The sequence below is a fragment of the Balaenoptera borealis genome, assembly GCF_965194805.1.
Source record: "Balaenoptera borealis genome assembly, chromosome: 18".
In the NCBI taxonomy this organism is placed as follows: Eukaryota; Metazoa; Chordata; class Mammalia; order Artiodactyla; family Balaenopteridae; genus Balaenoptera; species Balaenoptera borealis.
In genome coordinates this window covers 67,886,736-67,912,008 of record NC_138877.1, presented here as the reverse complement: position 1 = coordinate 67,912,008, position 25,273 = coordinate 67,886,736, and the positions used below count along the sequence as shown (strand labels likewise).

The window sequence follows — 25,273 nt, the reverse complement described above, 5'->3', positions numbered from 1 at the left end:
AGTAGAGATGATAGATTATGTTGAAAAATTCACATATCCAGTTCTCCATGGAATATATAACATATACTTGTACAATCCTGCCTCATCTTTTACAAAATAGGTTGAATATAACTAGGCTGCCCAGGTTTAAATCCATCACTCTCTTTTTTTTTTTTTTTTTTAATTTTTATTTATTATTTATTTATTATGTTTATTTTTGGCTGTGTTGGGTCTTCGTTTCTGTGTGAGGGCTTTCTCCAGTTGTGGCGAGTGGGGGCCACTCTTCATCGCGGTGCGCGGGCCTGTCACTATCGCGGCCTCTCTTGTTGCGGAGCAGAGGCTCCAGACGCTCAGGCTCAGTAGTTGTGGCTCACGGGCCCAGTTGCTCCGCGGCATGTGGGATCTTCCCAGACCAGGGCTCGAACCCGTGTCCCCTGCATTGGCAGGCAGATTCTCAACCACTGCGCCACCAGGGAAGCCCCTCCATCACTCTCTTGATGGAATTACATTTTAGGACAACCTAGGCTGTCAACAATAGGCTCTTTTTTTTTTTTTTTCACATTTGCATTATATCACCATTCTACTTCTTAAAATTTACTTTAATGACAATGATACTCCCTTCTTGTTTTTTTGTTTTTTGTGTTTTTTTTTTTAACATAACAGTAGGCTCTTAACAGTAATAATGTTCCTGAAACTTTGATCCCAGTGAACGTAAAATATCCTCAGGGTGTGAAGATGCTTTCACCTTGCAGGTGATGTCAGCTTCCCAGCAAACCTCAGAAATACATTTTTGTCTTTATGAAGGAGAGCTTATCTCATAGTGGTACTCTGTAGGCTCTTCGTGAGTGGTTGGAGTGCTGTATGTTGTTAGCTGAACAGCAGAAATGCAAGTTGTTTCTTCTTACCTACAATCACCATGGAGCTGGGAGAGGAGCCTGTTGTTGAAAAACATCTTTAAACCGCATAGCAATTCGGACCTCATTCCTGATTTGGAAAAGGCTCCGCACTGACTTATAAAATGTTTAAAACCCACATTCCCAAATGATGCAGTAAACTTACTTGTTTTTAAGGGCTCCAGGTGGACACTGCAAGCAACAACTATGAGTGGGAAAATTGTAAGTCTGGGACCTGGAGCTGTTTTACAGCCCCTGGTCCCTATTCCTTTGCTTTAGCCCCTTTGCCCCCTTTTTGCTTCCCTCTCATAACATTCCAACCCCCCAACTGATCCTCTGTGCGAACTTATCCATGAGATTTTCTGCCTCTTTTTAGGGAATTATGGAAATTCAGCCGGATCAGATGCAGGTAAGAGAAGATATCTAAGTGGCTTTCAGAGCTCAGAGCCGCCACGGAGGCAGTAACAGCTTCTCTCCGCTTCCCCTGCAGACCGTGAACGCCATCCTGATCGTCATCCTGGTTCCCATCATGGACGCCGTGGTGTATCCTCTGATCGCAAAATGCGGCTTCAATTTCACGTAGGTGACCCTCGGGTTGGGGTTCGGACTCCATCTGTCCCGGGGCTTTGCGGATGGGCTGCGCTCCCTCAGCTCCCAGAGCCTCAGGAGAAAGAACGTGTGGCTCCTCTCCCATGACACCACCTATGTGAGGGAGTTTTCAAAGAAATATTTTTGAATCAGATGCGTATGTGCCGACGTTTCTGAAAATTTGCCCTTAAAATAAAAGTGCTATTAATGGCACCCTGAAAAAAGCCTCTCATTAAGGCTCCCTCGTATGTGTAGATGATAGAAATAGTAACTGTGGTCCAAAGTAGTTTCTAGAAATTAAATGTCCAAATGTAAATGAGAAGCTGTAACATTTATCCTCCTTAGTCCTGGTCATGAATAAGAGACAGAGAGACGCTTGGAATCCACGTGTTTTGGGGGGGAGTTGGTTTTGTCTGGGGGAGGCGGGCGGGAGAGGGGTGCTTCCCTTGTGGGTTTACCATCAGCTTGCTCCCCTGCGGCTGGCGGAGAGACACCCTGTTGCTTGTCCCGCCAGCTCCTTGAAGAGGATGGTAGTTGGGATGCTGCTGGCTTCCATGGCTTTTGTGGCAGCTGCAATTGTGCAGGTGGAGATCGAGGTGAGTTGCTCTCTGATTCTCCAGTGGCCTTTCTTGGTGGGTCTGGTGGAGCGGCCTTCTCCAGGACCGAGAGGATGAGGGAGGACAGGGACTTGCTGATAAACTAAGTCCTGGGGCTGTGGATGATGTGCTGCAGGGCAAAACAGTCCCTTTCAGTCAGCGTGCCCTGTGGGTCCTTGTCACTGCAAAGGACGCAGCCAGGAATAGGGCCGAAAGGGTGCACTCAATTAGGAGAAAACTTAGATGGCAGTTACACAGGGGCTTCCATTTATAATACAGTGTTTTGTTTTTTTTTTTAAGATATAATGTTCTCTTTAAATTTTTATTTATTTATTTATTTATGGCTGTGTTGGGTCTTCGTTTCTGTGCGAGGGCTTTCTCCAGTTGCGGCAAGCGGGGGCCACTCTTCATCGCGATGCGCGGGCCTCTCACTATCGCGGCCTCTCTTGTTGCGGAGCACAGGCTCCAGACGCGCAGGCTCAGTAGTTGTGGCTCACGGGCCTAGTTGCTCCGCGGCATGTGGGATCTTCCCAGACCAGGGCTCGAACCCGTGTCCCCTGCATTGGCAGGCAGATTCGCAACCACTGGGCCACCAGGGAAGCCCAATAATACAGTTTTTATAAGGGGAGGGAAGTTTGTGGAACTTGTTCTTTTGCTATTTAAACTCCTAGGAGATCTGGTTAAAAGAGGTTCGTCACTCACAAAGTCCTTCAAAAATGTGTAAATTGTGATGGGAAATTGTTCATGGGAAGATGCCTTTTGTATTCTAACATTCCTGATGATGGTTGGTTCCCGAGCTAATCCACACAGGGTGTTATGTAGTATGTAAGATGAGAGGTAAAATCTCTCTCATTCTCTCTGTCTCTCTCTCTCTCCCCATCCCCTCCCCTCCTTTTCCCACCCCTCCACACCCATGTCTCTCTTTTTCTCTGTCTCTTTCTCTGTTTCTGTCTCTGTCCCTCTCCCTCCCTCCCTCCTTCCCTTCTCTCTCTCTTTTTAAATTTTTAAGTGTGGTAAAATATGTATAACATAAAATTTGCCGTCTTAACCATTTCTACATGTACAGTTTGGTAGCACTAGGTACATGCGTACTGTTGTGACCTCAATCTCTAGAACACTTCTCATCTTGCAAAACTGAAACCCTGAACCCATTAAACAACAACTCCCCATTTCCCGTCCCCCCAGACCCCCGGCCATGACCATTCCATTTTGTCTCGTTGAATTTGACTGCTCTCTGTACCTCAGATAAGGGGAGTCATACAGTATTTGTCCTTCTGTGTCTGACTTATTTCACTGAGCACGGTGTCACCAAGTTTCATCCAGGTTGTAGCACATGTCGGAATTTCCTTCCTTCTTCAGGCAGAATAATAGTCTGTCATATGGATATACCACATTTTGTTTATCCATTTATCTGTGGATGGACATTTGGATCATTCCACCTCTTGGCTGTGGTCAGTAATGCTGCCTTGAGCTTGGGTGTGCTCACTTTCTCTTGGACATCACTAGCTTTATGGGAAATGAATTGTGGGGCTCAAGTAGACGTGGATTACTTCAGTGACACTGGGATTTGGGAGAAGGCATTGTAAGGAAAGGGCAGAAACCCTGAGCAGGGTGAGAGGCAGGAGGCTCCCAAGCATTGTGAGGGGATATTTAGAGCACCATGTCCAGGGCTGAGGTCTGAGCTTCTAGAGTTACGAGGGAGAGCAGACCTCAGGTGCTACAACAAGATCAACCTTCATTTAGGTGATGGTTACTCGGACCCCTCAGGTATTAGGCTTCATAACCTGGCATCCTTTGACCAGGTCTGCCCTGGAGGTGGCTAGGTAGGACCGAGAGCAGCCTCTTGCTGACTGCTTCCATGTTCTGTCCGAGCATCACTTTCTATGGGCGCCATGAAGTGCAGGATTGGAGGCCTCCTGGGCTTTGTGGTGGGTGCGTCGTGTGCCTCAGCCAGGCCACCTTCCTCTGCCGGGGGAAGAGTGACTCCAGTGCCACGGTTAAGGTCATCTTCAGTATGCACTGAGGACCTCACTGCCAATTCTCTTTTATTTTGCTCAGAAAACTCTTCCCGTCTTCCCCAAAGGAAATGAATTCCAAATTAAAGTATTGAATATAGGAAATGACAGCATGACTATATCTTTTCCTGGAACGACAGTGACAGTTAACCAGACGTCTCCAGTAAGTAGAAGGAAATGCAACTTTCTTTTTCCTCTTCTGACCTGAGTTATCACAATAGGATTTGGAGAAGCCGATCTTCTTGGTTCTTGTGTAAATCCAAAGATGAGCCCAGAAGTGAAATGTCTTCATCTCTGATCTCATCTTGGCTTCACTCTGGACCAGTGTGCTCTTTACTGTGTCTGTGAATCACCTGGGGAGCTTGTTAAAATGCAGATTTGTGACCAGTGGGTCTGAAATGCTGCATTTTTACAAGCTCTCGGGTGACACTGCCGCTGCCGGTACGTGGAACCACACTTTAAATAGCAAGATTCTGGGTCAACGGTTCTCCACCGGGGCTATCGAAATAACCCCCACAGGGAACACTTGGCAATCTCTGGAGACATTTTTGATGGTCACAGCTGGGAGTGTGCTCTTGGCGGCTCCTATGTAGACGCCAGAGGCGTTGACATGCAGCCTCCTCAACAAAGAATTATCTGCCCCAAATGCCAACAGTGCTGAGACTGGAAAACCCTACTGTGGATGGACGGTCATTGGTCTCGATTAGAGCTTCTCAACCTTACGTCTGGAGAGCTTTGACAATTCTGACGCCTGCAACCCAACTCCAGAAATTTTGATTTAACTGGTCACATTCCTGGTCAGCCGCCATTGAGAACCACTCCCTTAGATCTTGCCAAACTAATAATCGTGAAGGAAGAAAGAACGTTTGACTCCCGATGCTTGGGAAGTCCCAGTATTGATTTTCACCCAGGCTGTTGCTTTTCCTCAATGCTGTTCTTTGCCCAATGGTAGAAATAATTTCCATAGCACTTATCTTCATAAAATGAAAGTAAAATGCTGGATGAAAATCATAATTCTTGTGGTAATGCTAAACAACTTCAGGATACAGTCCACAGGGGTGGGCTAGGGCGGAGGCTGAGACAAACCGATGCCAGCCCCCATCGAGGCATTTTTGGATGTGTATGAACATGACCTGGGAATGCGAAATAATATGCACGACAGTGTCAGTGCAGAACAAGGCTCTGGTATTAACTGTGATTCCTTTCTCCCCATTATAGAAAAGTGAATTTATGACTTTCAATGCAGACAATCTGACACGTATAAACATTTCTTCTACTGGATCACCAGTCACTCTAGTAACTCATAAGTTTGAGCAGGGCCATCGCCATACCCTTCTAGTCTGGGCCCCAAACAATTACCAAGTGGTAAGTAGCTGTACACCTGCAGCTGACTCTTGACTGTGCTGTTGGAGACACGGCCTTTTAGTGGTGTGACTTTTTTTCCTCCCCATGTAGTATTATATTAGATAATCCTCAATTCTTCCTTCTTCAAGGACACAGTCATTTGACTTCCAGTAAAGGTTTGACTGGCGGATGGGAAGGGTTAATAGTAATTTTACAAACTTTAAAAAGACCTTCTGGGCACGGTATGGTGTATGTGTACACAGGTCACACAGAGTACCTGTGTGCATTCTCAGAGACTTTTTGAGATAAAGTTTTAAATATATCTCTAATGGCATTCATTTAAAAAATTTGCACTGAGTAATTGGGAAATTAGAGCTGTCTCTAAAAAAATAGAGTGAATACATCAGGTAAAAGCAATAGAAATGAATAAAAATGATTTCATGACAAAATATAAGCATCTGGATATTCCATTCAGCATATAAAGAAGCTATGAAGGTGTAGTTGACCTAATGAAGGGGTTGTGGGTATTCTGTAAGGTGAGTTTAAGTGAGCTTCTACAGAACTGCGTTATGGACTTAAGACTTCTTGGTAATGTGTTTAATTAGGGGACTGTTGAGTGGCTTGCCCTAAATTCTTGGAGAGCAGTGTTCTGTGGAACCACTAGAAAGCAAGCATGAAAAGTTGTAGAGGCTCATCTTAACTTCAGGGGAACCAGGGCTGAAGGGTGGAGCCCAGCAAACGTAATCACGGTGCCCTTAGCTCCTAGGATAAATGCCAATATCACTCTCCTTCTGAACTTATTCTGATAAGTTAGATTTGAAAATGTTTTCTTTCTCAGGTAAAGGATGGCCTTAACCAGAAGCCAGAAAAAGGACAAAATGGAATCAGGTATGTGTATTTCTTTAAAACTTAAGTTATATCAGCTTCTTACATAACTAATGTATACCCATAGTAAAATTCAACTATAACAAGGATATAAAATGAGAGTATGTGGTTTACCTCAAGAATGTAAGGCTGGTTCAATGTTTTTTAAATCATAAATAAAATCCATCATCTTAATAAACTGAAGAGGAAAATCCACATCATCATATCAATTGATGCACAAAAAACATTTGATGAAATTCAGCATCCATTCATTTAACAACTCTCAGCAAACTAGGAACTGAAGGGAACTTCCTTACTCGGAAAATGTACATCTAAAAAAATCCAAGCTAACGTTGTACTTAAAGGCAAAAGTCTAAATGCTCTCCCCCTAAGATCAGGAACCAGGTTAGATTGTCCACTCCACTCCTATTCACAGTCCTTCTGGATGCTAGTGCCATGAGGCAAGAAAAATAAGTAAAAGCATCTAGATTGGAAAGGAAAAAATAAAACTATCCCAACTCACAGAAGGCATGATTGCATAAACAAGTCCCAAGGACTCTACAGAAAAAGCCCATAGAATCAATAAGTGAGTTTAGAAAGGTTACAGGATACAAGGCCAACAACAAAACAAACATAGTTCTATATACTAGCAATAAATGATTGGAAACTGAAATTTTTAAACTATACCTTTTACCATAGCTCAAAAAAAGTGATGAAATACTAATTATAAATCTTATAAGACATATACAGGATTTGAGAGCTGAAACTACAAAAGGCTGATGAAAAATCAATGAAGAGCTAAATAAATGGAGAGATATGTTGGTTTCATTGATTAGAGAACTTAATATAGAAAAGATGTCAATCCTCCCCAAATTGATCTATAGGTTTAGTGCATTTCCTATCTCAATCGTAGCATTGGTGTTTTGGTTTATGATTTTTCCAGTTTTATTGAGGTATAATTGACAAAATCGTATATACTTAAAGTATACAACGTGATGATTTGATATATGTATACACTGTAAAATATTTATCACAATCAAGTTAATTAACATATTCATCACCTCAAAGTTACCCTTTTTAAATTATGAGAATTTTAAGATCCAATCTCTTAGCAAATTTCAAGTATACAATATAGTATTAATTAGTCACCATGCTGTACTTTAGATCCTTAGAACTTATTCATCTTAAAACTGAAAGTTTATACCCTTTGGCCAACATCTCCCCTCACCATTCCCTCCTTCCTTGGCAGCTATCACTCTATTCTCTGTTTCTATGGATTCAACTTTTTCTTTTTAGGTTCCCCATATAAGTGACACCATACAGTATTTGTCTTTCTCTGTCTAGCAGATTTCACTTAGCATAATTGGTCAGTGTAATGGTCCAGAAATAGACCCACCCAAGTACAGTCAACTGACTTTTGACAAAAGTACAAAGACAATTCAATGGGCTAATAAGTATAGTCTTTTACAAAAATGGTGTTGAAACATTTGGACACTCATATGTAAAAAATGAATTTGTCCTAAACTTCACATTTTATACAAAATTATATAAAAAATCTTATACATCATGTAGGAAAGTTAACTCAAAATTGATTACAGACCTACATGTAAAATGTTCAACTGTTAAATTTTTATAGGGAAACAAAATCTTTGTGACTTGAGTTCTTAGATATGACACCAAAAGCATAATCCATAAAAGAAAAAAAATAAATTTTCTCAAAACTAAAAACATCTGTTCTATAAATCTCACTGTTAAGAGAATGAAAAGATAAGCTACAAACAGGGAGAAAATATTTACAAATCACATACATATCTGACAAAGAATTTGTACCCAGAATATATAAAGTACTCTCAAAACTCAATAATAAAATAATCCAGTTAAAAAATAGAGCAGAAGATTTTAACAGACATTTTACCAAAGAAGATACACAAATAAGCACATGAAAAAATGTTCAACATCATTGGTTATTAAGGAAATATAAATTAAAAGCACAGTGAGTTTTCATGACACACCTATTGGATGGCTATAATAATTTTTTTTTCTTTTTTTAATTTTACACTTTATTTATTTATTTATTTATTTTTGGCTCTGTTGGGTCTTCATTTCTGTGCGTGGGCTTTCTCCAGTTGCGGCGAGTGGGGGCCACTCTTCATCGCGGTGTGCGGGCCTCTCACTGTCGCGGCCTCTCTTGTTGCGGAGCACAGGCTCCAGACGCGCAGGCTCAGTAGTTGTGGCTCACGGGCCTAGTTGCTCCGCGGCATGTGGGATCTTCCCAGACCAGGGCTCGAACCCGTGTCCCCTGCATTGGCAGGCAGATTCTCAACCACTGCGCCACCAGGGAAGGCCCTATAATAATTTTTTAAATTGACAGTGTCAAGTGCTGGTGAGGATACAGAGCAACTAGACCTCCCATGCATTGGTAATGGAAGTGCAAAATGGTACAGCCATTCTGAAAAACAGTTTGGCAATTTCTTATAAAATTCAATATACACTTACCATATGAGCCAGCCATCTCACTCCTAGATATTTATCCTAGAGAAATGCAAATTTATGCTCACGTAAAACCTATACTCAAATGTTTATAGAAGCTCTGTTTATAATCACCAAAGATTGGGAGTCACCCAAATATCCTTCAGTGGGTGATGGATAAACAGACATCAGACTTTATTGCATCCATACAATGGAATATTACTCAAGAAAAAAAAGGAATGAACTATTGATACATGCAACGATATAAAAGAAATTCAAGTGCATTATGCCATCAAAGAAGCCAATCTCAAAAAGTTATACATACTATATAATTCAGTTTATATGACATTCTGGAAGTGGCAAAAAAAAACCCTAAGAATGAAGAACAGATTAGTGGTTGACATGGGTAGGAGTGGAGGAAAGGTTTAACTACGCGGTAGCATGAGGGAGATTTGGGGGCAGTGGAACTGGTCTGTATCCTGATTGTGATGATGTTTATATAAATCTAGATGTGTTAAAACTCATAGAACTATATAGCAAAAAAGCCAGTTTACTATAAATACACTTTTTTAATAAGAATAAATTGGGGGAAAATGAGAGTAGGTCTCCTATTTGCCTTAACCCTTACCACAATTCCCATTTCATTGTGGCTACAACTGAATTTCTGATTTTAGCTTTTACTAGCTACCACTAGAACACATTAATAGAGAAATAAGTATATTATTACAGTGGTATCTACTAATTTAATGGTATAAAGAAATTAATGTACTCTTCATCTCTCTTAACTGCCCATGTCTCACATTGTTAATACTTACATTTATTTTTCCGTGTATTTCATGTGCTAGGTGGAGTCTAAAAAATAGATCAATACACAGGATTTACAATTTGACTGTATAAATGTTAGTCATAGTGTAATAAGAGTGATCAGTCTGAAAGAGAAGAGAATGTAACTTTATAAACTTGAAAATGTATCCTCAAAGGGAAATGTTCTGAATGTCAAGATTCATTGACATTCCATGAATTGTTCGGTGGTACTGCATCTTGATTGCCTTAATTGAACCAAGGCTTTCTCGCATAGCTTTTGTTTTTTCCTGTAACTTACTTGGCCTCTCATTGACAAAAGCATAAGCCTTTATCCCCAAGGTGAGCCGATCCAGGGATCCATGTCTCTGGAAACCTTCAGCATGCGCTTTGATCTCACTGGAACCTTTGCTCTGTAATCTTGTGATGCCACTATCCTCAAATAATTTTCATCGTATGCCCAGGTTTCTGCCTTTCTTTCTTGGATCTCATGTCATCTTTCTGGGACACCTTTCTTGTTTTGCTGCGGGATATGCTCAGTTATCTTGTCAAGAGAAGCAGTGAGGTAAATTGCAAGCCCTTGTGTGCCTGAAAATGCCTTTTTCTAGTCGCACACTTCATCATAGGTTGGATGCTATTTTCTCCCAGAACCTTGGAGGTTTTTTTTTTCTACTGGCATCTAGTACCTAGTTGTGCAGACAAAAAAAAACAACAACAAAAAGCATGTGCCAGTCTTTGTAGTTGATTTCATTTTCTTCTCTCCACGCTTTTGTTATCTCCTTTCTCCTTGGTGTTCTCACATTTCTCTGCAGTGAAACTAAGTCTGGATGTGATTTTATTCATCTTGCCTGCACTAGGCCCTTTGAATTTTTGGTTCCTTCCCTCGTTTTCTTTGTTCCCTTCTGTATTCGTTTGCTAGGGCTGCCATAACAAAGTACCACAGACTGGGAGGCTTAAACAAAAAGAAAATTACTTCCTCACCATTCTGGAGGCTGGACGTCTGAGATCAAGGTGTCGGCAGGGCTGGTTTTCTCTGAGGTCTCTCTCCTTGGCTTGTAGATGCCGTCTTCTCCCTTTGTCCTCACATGGTCATCTCTCTGTGTGTGCTTGTGTCTTAATCTCCTCTTCTTATAAGGACACCAGTCATCTTGGATTAAGGCCCACCCTAATGACTTCATTTTACCTCTTTAAAGACCTTGTCTCCAAATACAGTCAGTCCCATTCCAAGATACTGGGGGGTTAGGACTTCCACATACGAATTGGGAAGTGGGGAGCACAATTCAGCCCCTAATACCTTTTCTGTCTTCTGGATTGTTGTTCTGTCCCTCACACACTCACATACACACAACTGCCTTAGCAGACTTGGAAGGAAGTACACTAATAATGGTCACCTGGCCCTTTCCTGACCTTTGTATTTGATTCTGAGCTGGCAGCACCTCTGGGATTTCCTTTGTGCCTCAGAGTATTGTTTTGTGCCTCAGAATCCATTGCTTTGATTTTGTCAAAAATGTCTCCTAACTTTAGAAACTTCGGACAATTCAGATTGTGGTATCCTTTCTTGTTCTGGTGCTGTTAAAGCTTCGTTCTTCTTCTCCTCTTCTTGTTCTTCTCCTCCTCTTCCTCTCCTCCCCCTCTTCCTTCCCCTCCCCCTCTTCCTTCCCCTCCCCTTTCCCCCCTTCCTCACTCCTCTCCCTCTCCCTCTCCTCCTTCATTGTCTTTGATGAGATCTTAGAAAAGAAAAAGGATACATGAGGTCACCAACACTTAACTCCACCAATCCATCCATGTGGTAAAAGCTAAACCAGAAACTTTTTTCTTTTTATTGGCAACAACAAATTCTTAATGGATCAAAGGTTTTATTATTTATTATTTCAGTAATGCCCAGGAGACACATTTAAAAAAAAAGGGAAGTTCTGAAAAACTAGCGTCAGAAACAAACTGATAATTAGAACAACTTCAAAAATTTCAGGAAGTCAGACTTCTGAGTAATATATGAAATAAAGGAATAGTGTATAGAATCTTAAGCAAAATGGAATCCTCTTAATTATGTGGTATCAGGAAGCTGCAGGACTTAATAGACTACAGTCTTTTAAATCAATGGCAATACTTCAGTCAAAAATTGGTCGAGAGTTTGATACTGATCTTTCTCATGAATTTTTTTAACATTACATATTGCTACATATATATGTATCTATAAACAATATGTTTTTGGCATGTTTTTAAACTTAAAATGTTATTGTCCTGTGTATATGTCATTCTGCAATCATATTACAAAATATATTACATTAAAAATATTATTTTAATATTTAGTCATATTCATATATGTGTCCCTTATCCATTCACTTAAACCATTGTATAATATTCCATTGCATGGATATACCACAATTTTTTTGTCCATTCCTCTGTACAGGAAATTTAGGTTACTTTCACTTTTCCAAACAATGTCACGGTCCACATTCACATATGTTTCTTTGTCCACATGTGGGAAGTTTCTTTAAATGTGGGCAGTGATCTTTAAATCTCTTATCACATTCAATAAAAATATTTTGAGCATGTACCCACAATGTATGAATATGGTATCCTTTATAAATTATAAATATATATAAACTACTGTACCAAATTCATATGTTCATCATAAGTAATACAAAAAAGAAATATAATAAGGATGAAGAAAGTTTTAAAAAACAATATTTTACAAATATTTTTATTCACTAGTGGTACAGAAATTATTCATGTAGATAATGTGATTATATGCTTCATTGGTTGCTAAAAATCTCAATTTAAGATTTACTGTCAGTTCAGTTTATTTCGGTCCTGGTCTTCACGACTGCCATACTGAAAAAAGATGCTTTAAGGAGGGAGTGTAGCTGGGACATGATTGGCCATAAGTAGATTCAGAAAGATATCTTCATTTTAAAAATTGTGGAGTTTTCCACAAATGGTACTGGAAATCCACATACAAAAGACTGACGATGAACACCCCCTTCACTGATCCCATATATAAAAATTAACTCGATGGATCGTAGACCTAAATATAACTAAAGCAATACAATTTCTAGAAGAAAAATAGGAGTGAATCTTTGTGACCTTGGGTTAGGCAGTGGTTTCTTATATATGAAACTAAAAGCACAAACAACAACAACAACAAAAATAGTAATAGGCTTCATCAAACTTGAAAACATTTGTGCTACAAATGATGCCATCAAGAAAGTGAAAGACAACCCACAGGATGAGAGAAAATATTTGCAAATCATATATAAGAGACTCATATTCCAAATATATAAAAATTATTACTAGTCAATAATAAAGGGACAGATAACCCAATTTTTTAAATGGGCAAAGTATTTGAATAGACATTTATCCAAAAAGAATACTATTGGCCAAAAAGTACATGAAAAGATGCTCAGCATCATTATTCATTAGGGAAATGTGAATCAAAACAACAAGATAAAAAAAAAAAAAACAACAACAACAAGATACCACTTCACATTCACCAGGCTCTAATAAATAAATTAAAAAAAAAAAAACAGGTAATAACAAGTGTTGGTGAGGAGGCAGATAAATTGGAATCCTTATACACAGCTGGTGCAAATGTAAACTGATGCAACCACTTTGAAAAACTGTTTCTCAAAATGTTAAACATAGAGTTACCATATGACTCAGCAATTTTTCACCTAGGTATACACCCACAAGAAATGGAAATATATGTCCACTCGAAAACTTGTAGATGAATGTTCATAGCAGCGTTATTCACAATAGACAAAATGTAGAAACAACTCAAATGCCCATCAACTGATAAACAAAATGTGGTCTATCCATACAATGGAATATTATTCAGCCATGAAAAGAGAGGGAGTACTGCTGTATGCTGTCACATGAATACACCTTAAAAACATTATGCTAAGTGAAAGAAGCCAGGCACAAAGACCTCCTGCTGTATGATTCCATTTACATGAAACGGCAGGCAAATCCACAGAGACAGAAAGGAGATTCGTGGCTGCCAAGGACTGTGGGGAGGGGGCATGGGGAGTGACTACTCAAGGGTATTGAGTTTCTTTTTGGAGAGATGAGAACTGGATTCTTGTGATCGTTGCACAACCATGTGGCTGTAGTGAAATCACAGAATTGCACACTTTAAAGGGGTGAATTTTGCGGTATGTGAACTATAGCTCATAAAGCCTTTTTTAAAAAAATTTTTTATTGAAGAGGAACAAATATCTCTGTCCCCTCGTTATTCTTTAAGGAACTGGTCCCTTCTTGTTGTTTTCTCAGCTGGTTCCCACTCTCCATCCCTCCTCCCATGATCACTTTGTAGCTTAGACCCTGGTGCTCCTACCACGTCAAGCCAGCTTAAAGCCTAGTGGACCCTAGGATTTGCCTGATCAGAGCTCTCAGAGCACAATTGATCTGGAACCTCCGCTTTCCATGCCTTTCGAAGCACTCAGAATGTGTTTGCTGTTTATCCTCTCCTATTTTCTGTGTGTATATGAAAACACATCTGAGATGTGTGATGTTGCTTTTTTTTTTTTTTTTCAGATTATTTCCATTCTTATTGGTATCTTGTACCAGCCCTGAGACATATTTCAGGCGGGCAGTAGTACTCAAGCCTTAGGATAGGATTTATTCAGCCTTCTGGCTTATAATATATAAAGCCAGGCCCCAGGCCCAAGGGTCTACTTCCTAATTTCATACTGTTTCCACTGTCTCTCTTTTGAATGGTTCATCTTAATCTTTTATAAAAGTGGCATTTACAGTTTGGAGCAATAGTCACTGTATTAGGGTCCTGTTGACCTACATCAGGTTCAGTTTTCTATTTTAATCACCTGTTAAATGACACCAAGTCAAATGTTTCATTCATAAAAATGTTCTCTCAGTCCCTGGAATTTGACCAATATTACTTATTGCCACACAGTAGATGAAACTTGGCCACTGTTGACAAAAAAATTAATCAATAGTCCATCTAAAGGAGAAGTAGAGAATTTTATTCGAGCTGATCTAAAAGATTATAACCCAGGAGACAGTCTTTCAAAAAACTCTGAGGACTGTTCCACTTGTTAGAAGTCAAAGGTACTTCATTTATACAAAGGTACCTCAAGGGAATTCTCTGGTGGTCCAGTGGTTAGGACTGCACGCTTTCACTGCCGAGGGCCTGGGTTCAATCCCTGGTTAGGGAACTAAGATCCCACAAGCTGCCTGGCGTGGCCAAAAAAAAAAAAAAAAAACCACAAAGGTACTTAAAAATATACATTTTTGAGACAAAAGATTGTACATCAAAATGACACAGTGACATTTTTACATAAGGTTCACCAAAAACACATAGTCCAAGTCTGCACATACAAAGCAAGCAGCAGGTCACCACAACCCCTTACAGAATTAGGAAAGAACGTTATCTTCCAGGGAGTTACATTGCTGACGTCAGAAGAAAGGGAAAAAAAATCGATCTTTATGGTGGAGCCAGCATTCCCACCTTTGGGGAGGTCAAGTTAGTGTATAATGCAGATGCAAACTGCATATTAGGGAGTGCTCAATACAGGGCAGGGAATGTTATGCTTACATATTCTTGTCCTGCCTTAAAACGTAAACTTTATTCCATCACCATGTATTTTAGGGATGTGGAAGTTAAATGGTTCTTTATGGTACTTAGGTGTATACTGTTATTACTTCTCGTTCTCTGAATTGGATGATCTTCTGTATGCCTTCAATCACCTATCTGGTAGGAAAGATCCGCTGGTCTTATTTGGAGTAGCCCCCTTCTCCCTGGGGCAGTACAAGAGTATCAGAGTCTTCCCTAGCCTGGAACGCTTGAGGAAGGGATCTCTAATCATCTGTCCACCCGGTCACCACCCATATGGTCCTTTGGAGGCAAACAACTCAAACGGTCCCATTGAAGCTTGGGCACGGGGAATGCTTCAGAGATTGGAAACCTTGGGACCCAGCACCCAGTCCTCCTGGGTGTTCCATTCCCAGCCGTATTCCCGTGGGGTGCTGATCTCTGTAACTGCACGACCTGCAGACACGGGTCTCTGCCATCGGGAGGGAATTCCTCAAAGCTCTCTCTGACTGCTGGGCTGGCCCACGTCTTCCTGCCCACTCCTTGGAACCCCTCCCGCCTGAAGCGGCTCTTTAAAGTAAAGGAAATAAATGGGCTTCCCTGACGCTGTAAAAGAAGCCCCAGTTGGAGGCTGTCTTTTAGGTACTCGGCAACTACTGCTTTTGGTCCTTCACCACTTTGGCTGTCAAGCTTCTGAAATAAGAAGCACAAAGACATGGCTGCCTTCTGGAGGGGGAGGAGATCAGCAGCTATTTCAATCTGTACTTAATATCCCAAAATACCACTGAAATAGTTCCTAGTCACAGAGTACTTAGAACAGTTCCCGGCATTTACCTGTGTGAAATAAATTCTTTTAGGTGTGTTCTCATGAGGTTAGCAAAGGCAAACCTAGAGTAAGTTACTTTCTGCCTTTATACTCTAGAAATCTTCTGCAGACATCTTAAACTCCTTCCAAAAAGGAACAGAGCCCAACTTCAGATGCACATACTGTGACCTGGAGCAAATCATTCCATAGTCCACTCACAAGACAGATGGTTTTCTGTTTCAGATTTGTAAATGCTCTTGCTGAGAGCTTCAATGTCACAGTGGATGAGCAACTTTATGAAAACGTTACCAGTCACAATGCCAGCGAATATCATTTTTTCTCTTCTGGCAAGTAAGTACCTACAATGGACACTTTGCTCCCAAGTTCAAGGGTTTCAAATCTTTTTCTTTAAATAATACAGTGAAACTTTCAATAGCAAGAATATTAATTTATATCAATCTTTCTTTTCATAGAAAGAGCTTCACAATAAACTCATCAGAAATTTTACAACACTGTGAAAATGAGTTCAAAACATCCTACCTTGAATTTGGTAGTGCGTATACCTATGTAATCACAAGGAAGGTTAGTAACTCATTGCACTGAATCAGAAGTTCCACGCAAAGTTTATTGATATGAGTGCTTGAAAACAGGACATAGTAATGATTTAACAGAGTGATATTAGGATCTGTATTTTAAACGAATTTAGAATTAATTCAGTTCACCACTAATTCTGTGATTTATCGTTGCCTTAAGTTCACCGTTAGAATAAAATTAAACAGACTGACTTGCTCTAAACGTTCACATTGACCAGTGTCCTCATAGACTATTAACATGGACCTTGGAAGCTTTTAGTTCAGAGAGCTGGCAATGTTTTCAACAAACCTGACTTCCAATCTGCTCTCTTATTTAAGAAGAAAAAGCTAGTGAACATATTTTCAAATCCTACCAAGGCCATCCCATCCCAAGGATAAAATGCAGTGTTAACATATTTACTTTTAAAATGTGTACTTTCTGGATAGATCCTATGGTGTAACCCTGAAGGTCCAAATTCAGTTTGCCTGTCTGAGCAATTTTTATTCTGGAAGCAGTCTCGATTTTCATTTCTTCTTCTTGCTTTTGCCTTACCGGTTTAGGATAACAGCTGCCCCACACTGAGGATATTTGAAGATATTGCCCCGAACACAGTCAGCATGGCCCTGCAAATCCCCCAGTACTTCCTCCTCACCTGCGGCGAGGTGGTTTTCTCCGTCACAGGATTGGAGTTCTCATATTCTCAGGTTTCTTGTCTATCATTTTGTACACCCCTCTCCTACAGCACTGCCTTCAAAAAATGCTGCTGGGACTTAATTAAAAGCTGGGGTAGCCATGTATTTGCAGTGTAAAAGAAAATTCTAGAAAGCATTATGGTAGGTTCTACCAAACAAGGTTTTAGAAATTACCAAGTCTTATTTACTGAATAAGAATATTACTGTTTAGGGAATTCCCTGGTGGTCCAGTGGTTAGGACTCCATGCTTTCACTGCCGAGAGCACAGGTTCAATCCCTGGTCGGGGAACTAAGATCCTGCAAGCCACACGGCATGGCCAAAAAAAAAAAAAAAAAAAGAATATTACTATTTAGTATCATGAGTGTCCATATATAGGTATCTGAATTCCCAGTCACATGCTAGAGATTTGGGGTCCTAAGTAGGAAAACCTATATTAACGACCATTACCAGGGTCGTGATGGTCAGTGGATCCCACGTTCTGAAACAACCCTGTTCATAACAGGCTCATGCATAGGTCTGTGTCCTCATTATTTTTAAGGTTCACTTGCGGTCTCTTTGTAGCTCCCAGTAAACACACTGATTGAGGCCTAGCTTTTAAAAGTTAAAAAATAGTATTGCTTTTGTGAATATTAGACTAATGAGGCACATTTTGCTGATACCTAAATTAGAGCTTAGGTTCTGAACTATTTTATCAAAATACAGTTACAGTCGTCCTAACCCCAGCATGCCTAATACCTTCAAGTTTTGCAGTGAAGATTGTAAATATGAGCTGGGTAATCCCTTCCTGCGATGACCTCACAGTCTAGTTAAGGAGATGACTATAACACAGGTGACAAGAGTTCTAAGAGAAGTTTTGGTGACATAGCGGGGAAGCTCCCCAAAGAGCAAGATGACAGCACAGAGAGCAGCCTCCATTCGGGGGGAAGGAGAGGTCGGATGGGATGGCTTTGTTTGAAAATTCTTCTGTAGAAGTAGAATCGGTTCATCTGTAGATTCATCCATTTCATTAGGATGACAACTTTGCAAGCATATGGAGAGTGAAAACCAAAGGATTCTTGTATGTTCATACCACAGGAGCATTTGGGATGTCTTGTTATCCAAGTGATAATCCTTTTTACACTTAAACCAGCCTGACTCTTAATGTGCATTTTGGGGGTAGACGGCCTAATTAAGGGAATCAGTGAGTTAGTTGTGTTCTCCTGCTCTGCGGTTGACGTCTAGATTGGGACTCACTCTGTTTCGTTTCCTCAGGCTCCTTCCAACATGAAGTCAGTGCTTCAAGCAGGGTGGCTGTTGACAGTGGCATTTGGCAACTTCATTGTTCTTATTGTAGCAGGAGCAGGCCCGTTCAGTGAACAGGTACTGATGCAGACAGAGATCGCGCGTACCTCTGTCTTCTTGCCTGTTAATCGTCGTCGCGACGACCCTCCCTAGCTGTCTGTATATACACGTGGTCATCTTGGCCAATGGCTGAATAACACTGCCAGACGAGCCAGATAGGGCAGATACAAAAAGGTCTTATGGCCAAGTGTGTGCTGATTCTTCTTATTTCTACTTGGAAAATAACCAGATGTAACCAGATGGGGTTAACATACCTACACCCTCATATGGTTTACTATCAAAGGAGACATCTTTCCTGGCTTCAGTGAATGCAGCTCAATGGCCCCAAAGCAGGCGTGTTATCCAGAAAGTTTCATAATACCTAAAGTTAAAGCCATTCTAAAGGTTGTTGTAATTTTTCCCCTTAAAATAAAATGAGGGCTTTTCTGGTTCTGGAACTCTCCTTCAGCACTCAGAATCTCTGCCTCATAAGGGAGCTAGCTGTCCCTTTACCCCATCAGACTCATTGCTCCCCCCACCAGGTCCCATCAGAGCCTGTGCTAATCCTGCATGCTCATGACCTCAACGTTTTGCCAAAAGATAACATGGGGGTCTTAACTTAGAACACTTCAGCACATTCTTTTTCTCTCAAGAGTACTGCCTGGTGTGCTCTTGGTCCCCATCCTTCCAGGGGCCAGCTATTTGTCTTAAGACTTGGGTCTTTCAGAAATTTTGTCTCATCTTCTTAAAGTCCTGGGTGTCTGCACTCCAGAGCTGTTCGAAGAATGTTACTGTTACATTGGGCATTCAAGAAAAGCTGGCCATTCTGTATCTGTGGCAGTAGCTACCAGTTTCCCCTAACAACTGCATTTCCAACACCTTCGATCTGGATGTCGCAAGAAAAAATACCCGTGATATATACATTCCCATAACCTGTATTGTTTTTGTTTTTCTCCTTGCTCCAACTTCAATTCCTTCAAAGTGGGCCGAGTATGTTCTGTTTGCGGCGTTGCTTCTGGTTGTCTGCATAATATTTGCCATCATGGCCCGATTCTATACGTACGTCAATCCAGCAGAGATTGACGCTCAGTTTGATACGGATGAAAAGAAAAAGTACCTGGAACAGAGTAACCCACATCCCAAGTTGGACCCCGTCTTACAGACACAGATGTGAATATCAAGAAGCAAGTGGAGGACGGATTGGGCCCAGGATGTGCCCAGGTGTCTGTCCCCTGGGGGCAGGACGCTCTGTTGTATGGCCGCTGATGGGGAAGACTTCAGAACTGTGAACCAAACCAAGAAAGCTGTTTTCTAAGCAGCCAGCAATGACCCTAACACTCTAAAAGAAGTCCTTTTGTTTGTTTGTTTTTCAGAGAAGTCTTATGTAAAGCATACACACACACATACACATACTTTTACAACACTGAGTCCATACCCTGCACTTAACTCCTTTCCTAACACACAAAGTTATTTTGGACTAACTAAAATTTTTGAAATGGTGGCAAAGTTCCATATTGTTTGCATTCGAACACTCTATGGAATCAATGTTAAATGAGACAAAAAGTGAGTGTTTAGGCTTTAGAATGGTACACAATAAGGACCGGCTAGTAGGAACTGGTAACTTTACCTTCTGTTTTTAGTTTTGTTTTTCCAGTCCCTACCTCTTTTTAAATTATGTATGACTCAAAAAACTACTCAGGTAAAAGCAAGTCATGATTTTTGGAGTTTCAATGGTATGAAATAAATTCTCATTCTTAAGAGTAAGTGTCTGTGTATTTGGGGGCAGAGTAAGAAATCCTTAACATTTCCTTTCCTGATTATAAAAGCTGTGCCAGCTCATTAAAATTTCATCAGAAGGTGATAAAAGCATGAACAAAGCAAGGCCCACGTACAGTTAATTCCAGGATCATGAAATATCAAAATTTGTTTCCTACTTTTCTCAGTGTTATCTGTGGCTACACTTCTCTTTTATTACTAGGAGCTTCCTGTGTGCATATTTTTGTACCACCTCAACGTGTTTTTCTCAATACTCGTGAGCATTTTTCTACTTGAGTAGAAATGGTTCCAAAATATTATAAACACTTCCTGCCTAATTCATCCTATAGATATTTATCATATAACCATTCCCAGGTATCAGACTCAGAACGAGTCTGCTTTGGCACTCTTGTAAAAATGAGCAACAGTTCTTAGACAGACGTGTGCACAGTTCTCAATGTGGGAACTGGTTCCTGGGTTAGGAGCTTTGATCTCTAAGATGCTTTCATGCACAAGCTCATCATTGCAGTGTGGAGACGGAATGAAACAGAGAGACAAAGTCTAGAGTGAGAAACGCCAATGTAATGATCAAAGCTTGCTGAGGACCTTTTCTGCCCTTTGGATCAAGTCCTCATTCCTTAACTGAGAAGGGTCTTTCTTCTGTGGATACGTCACCTTTCTCTCTGCTCACTCTGACCCACCAACTTCTTCTAGTTCCTGGAATGCAATGGGTTCTCACTTCTAGTCAAAGACAAAAGAAAAATCAGGTCTTGAGACACTTATTTTCTACCCACCCCTCGCCCACGCACTCCTCCTGGCAAAATCCTCTTCATCTTCAGGATCCAGGCCACTTCCTCCAACAGTTTTCCTGTTCCCCAGTTTCGTTACCAAATTAAGTTGCATGGTCCCTGTTTGAGCCCTAGCCCAGCTGGGTTCAAGTAGGCAAATAATGAAACTGAAGCTGAGGTGGACACAGCACAAGCTTTATTCATGGGCCAAAGAATGGAGAAACAGGAGGTAAGTTCACAGATCAACTTCTCACCCACCTGGCGAGAGGGATTTAATTTTAGAGTAAAGACAAAGGGAGGAGGAGTGAGGCTAATGATGGGGAGGCATATGCATAAGTCTACTGGGGAAGGGGCAGGGCTTTTTCCGAGGGAGTGGAGTGCCACCGCTTTTATTCTTTTTTGGTCCTTGATGTCCGGTCATGGCCATTGGTAGGTGTGTCATTTAATATGCTAATGTAGTAAAATCAGTGTATAATGAGACTCAGGGTCTGTTGGAGGTCAGATTCGATTCAGGCCACCATCTTGGTCCCAGCTGGTTCCATCTGGGTTTGTTTTTTTAATTAATTAATTTATTTATGGCTGCGTTGGGTCTTCATTGTGGTGCGCGGACTTCTCATTGCGGTGGCTTCTCTTGTTGCGGAGCACAGGCTCTAGGTGTGCGGGCTTCAGGAGTTGTGGCACGCCGGCTCAGTAGTTGTGGCTTGCGAGCTCTAGAGCTCAGGCTCAGTAGTTGTGGCGCACGGGCTTAGCTGCTCTGCAGCATGTGGGATCTTCCCGGACCAGGTCTCAAACCCGTGTCCCCTGCATTGGCAGGCGGATTCTTAACCACTGCGCCACCAGGGAAGACCCCATCTGGGTTTTTTTGTTTGTAGCTTCCTTTCTTATCTCTGGACCCTTTAACTTAAAGATTTATGTTCACTCCTGCCAAAGGTAGGGGTTGGCAGGTTTTGAGCAAAGACCTAGAGCAGCTCTGGCAACAGTTTGGCCGTCTCTCCTCTGCACTCCTGTCACACACCCCTTGGTGTGTTGTGACTGTCCAGCTTTCCGTGGGCCGGAAGCTCTCTGCATGTGTCCTGTGATCCATTTAATTTCCGGAAGGTGGTTGGCCTCTTTGTGTTAAATAACAATTTTAAATCTCTTGGACCATGAGGAGTGAGATGGAAGAGGCTGAGAACTGAACACTGAGCAGTGATTTGAATGTGCCTCGTTGACAAGGTCTAGTGTGAAGGACTAGCTATAAGAGACTACGAATTTTGCCTCTCTGGTCATTTCTACCCTCTGACTTACACAGTATGCCTTCCATGGAGGAAAACAACAGTCACGATGATGAGCTCTCAGCTGCATTACCCCACTCTTGTCAATAATCCAAAGAGAACTCATCCTAACTCCTCAAAAGATATTCTGGTCCTAACACTTCTTACAGCCGTTGGGTAACATGGGACAACTCTTCACCTTTCAAATCTCATTTTCCTCTCCTACAAAACAAAGAGAACACGAGACAATGTGAAGTCTCTAAAATCCTTTGTTTGAGGGTACCTGGCACACACCAGGCTTCCAAATGTTGAATGAAGACCTGCCCCTCAGTCGACTATGACATTAACATTGAGTATGCTTTGCAGTTGGACGAAAACATTAACTCAGTGTTAATGTGACTTCCATTGGCCTTTAAAGGATAAGAGGGGGGACGGGGGGCATCGGGGCACTTTGATCATCAGGGGTGAGTTTTCAGAGTGATCTTCCCTCTAATCTTCCCATTTCTTCCAAATGTAATCAAGACTGACGGGTGCGACCGTGGGGGTTCTAGACAAAAGACTTTGGACAATGGCAAGTGTCATGGGGCAGGAGTGGCCGAGGGGGACACATGGGGCCAGATCCACAACCTCTGGTCTTCTGCCTTTTCCTTGGCCCCCATTTTTTTGTGCTTTACACCTTTCTCTAAGTTGCTGATCAGTGTTTAATCAAAATAATTCACTGACTTGAACATTGGCTGAGTGTTGAAGTATGATCCTACATGGGTTGGGGAGAGTATCTGGAATGGAAATGCTTTCGTTGTACATAGCAGGATTTCATTGCTTATACCTAAAAGCCAGAATATTTTGTGGGGTTTTTGTTTTGTTGTTTTTTTAATTTTTATTTTATGTTGGAGTATAGGTGATTTACAATATTGTGTTAGTTTCAAGTGTACAGCAAATTAATTCAGTTATACATATACATATATCTATTCTTTTTCAGATTCTTTTCCCATTTAGGTTATTACGGAATACTGAATAGGGTTCCCTGTGCTGTACAATAAGTCCCTGTTGATTATCTATTTTATATATATTAGTGTGTATGTTAATCCCAAACACCTAATTTATCCCTCCTCCCCTTTCCCCTTTGGTAACCATAAGTTTGTTTTCTATGTCTGTGAGTCTGTTTCTGTTTTGTAAATAAGTTCATTTGTATCATTTTTTTAGATTCCACATATAAGGGATATCGTATGATATTTGTCTTTCTTTGTCTGACTTACTTCACTTAGTATGATAATCTCCAGGTCCATCCATGTTGCTGCACATGGCATTATTTCATTCTTTTATGGCTGAGTAATATTCCATTGTACCATCTTCTTTATCCATTCTTCTGTCAACGGGCATTTAGGTTGCTTCCTTGTCTTGGCTTTTGTAAATAGTGCTGCAGTGAACATAGGAGTGCATGTATCTTTTTGAATTATGGTTTTCTCCGGATATATGCGCAAGAGTAGGATTGCTGGACCACCTGCTAGCTGTATTTTTAGTTGTTTAAGGAACCTCCATACTGTTCTCCATAGTGGCTGCACCAATTTACATTTGCACCAACAGTGTAGGAGGGTTCCCTTCTCTCCACACCCTCTCCAGCATTTATTGTTTGTAGACTTTTTGATGGAGAATATTTTGAACAGTGGTTATAATGTCCACATGAATCTTATTGGCCTATTCTTGTTTTGTTTCCACATGTCTCCATAATTTTTTTTTCATTTTGTGGATGTTCTTTATTTCTTTCAGGGTACTAACATATTTATTTTGCAGTCTATTTTAGGCTTTATAAAGTTACTTTATTAAATGCACCTTCCAGTTTAATTTTTGTTGACCATTTTAGCCATAGATTTTTGTCATGCATCCTGGACTTTTTTTGCAGCTTCATTTTTTTTTTTATAAATTTATTTATTGATTTTTGGCTGTGTTGGGTCTTCATTGCTGCACGCAGGCTTTCTCTAGTTGCGGCGAACAGGGGCTACTCTTTGTTGCAGTGCGCGGGCTTCTCATTGCGGTGGCTTCTCTTGTTGCAGAGCATGGGCTCTAGATGTGCAGGCTTCAGTAGTTGTAGCACATGGGCTCAGTAGTTGTGGTGCAAGGGCTTCGTTGCTCCGCGGCATGTGGGATCTTCCCGGGCCAGGGCTCGAACCCGTGCTCCTGCATTAGCAGGCGGATTCTTAACCACCGCGCCACCAGGGAAGTCCTGCAGCTTCATTTTTTTTATGACAAATAGTAGTAGTTAACATTTATTGGACACTGAATATGGGCAGACAGCATGTGAAGCACTTTACTGTGTCACGTTTACAAGCATGTGGTCCTTGCAACAGCCCTAATTTAGATTCCTGTTATTATTCCCATTCCACAGAGCAGAAAACAGGCACAGAGAAACCAAGTAATCTGCCCAAGGTCACATCTACTGTCTGGCTCGAGAGCCCAGGCTACCAGCCACTACACCAGCCTGCCTCTCACTGCCAATGGTTACTGGACAGTATGGATTAACTGAATTTAATCCTTATAACGATACTAAAGAAGGTCTTATTACCCCCATTTTAGAGATGAGAAAACTGAGGAATAACCAGCTTAAGTAACTTGCCCACGGCCATATACCCAACAGTTGGCCAAGCCAGGATGTGAACCCAAGCATGTCTGAGCGGGGAGAAGTACCTCTCTCCTAATCACCAGGCTGTACTGTCTTCTTTCACGTAGTCAAATGCAGACATGTGATGGCAGGAGCGATGTGCCAGGGACAAGGGCAAAGGGGGCACTGGGAGGCCTCAGAGAAACACGATCCACCCGAAATCCAGGTGGACACCCCAGGGCTGGCCTAGATGGGCAAGAGGGGCCATGTGTAGGGAGGAGAGGCTGGTAAACCCTGCTCTCAAAGGATGAAACAGAACAGATTAAACACAGTTACCATCTTAGAGGGATCCAGGACCTCCTGTAAAGACCTTGTGACGTTCTGGAAACA

General features: G+C 41.3%; 1 protein-coding gene across 4 annotated transcripts in view; it reads left to right on the top strand.

Moving 5' to 3' along the window:
• SLC15A1 (solute carrier family 15 member 1) overlaps window positions 1–20,251 on the top strand; it is a 50,345-nt gene extending 30,094 nt beyond the window's left edge. For all 4 annotated transcript variants that reach the window (XM_082366114.1, XM_082366115.1, XM_082366116.1 and 1 more), the window contains 12 exons: window positions 1,050–1,094; window positions 1,249–1,281; window positions 1,363–1,451; window positions 1,975–2,056; window positions 4,115–4,234; window positions 5,290–5,436; window positions 6,254–6,303; window positions 16,149–16,256; window positions 16,379–16,487; window positions 17,039–17,182; window positions 18,423–18,530; window positions 19,474–20,251. In XM_082366114.1, coding sequence (XP_082222240.1) covers window positions 1,050–1,094; window positions 1,249–1,281; window positions 1,363–1,451; window positions 1,975–2,056; window positions 4,115–4,234; window positions 5,290–5,436; window positions 6,254–6,303; window positions 16,149–16,256; window positions 16,379–16,487; window positions 17,039–17,182; window positions 18,423–18,530; window positions 19,474–19,665 — 1,227 coding nt within the window. In that variant the 3' untranslated portion in view covers window positions 19,666–20,251. The remainder of the gene's footprint in view (window positions 1–1,049; window positions 1,095–1,248; window positions 1,282–1,362; window positions 1,452–1,974; window positions 2,057–4,114; window positions 4,235–5,289; window positions 5,437–6,253; window positions 6,304–16,148; window positions 16,257–16,378; window positions 16,488–17,038; window positions 17,183–18,422; window positions 18,531–19,473) is intronic.
• Window positions 20,252–25,273: the final 5,022 nt, after the last annotated feature.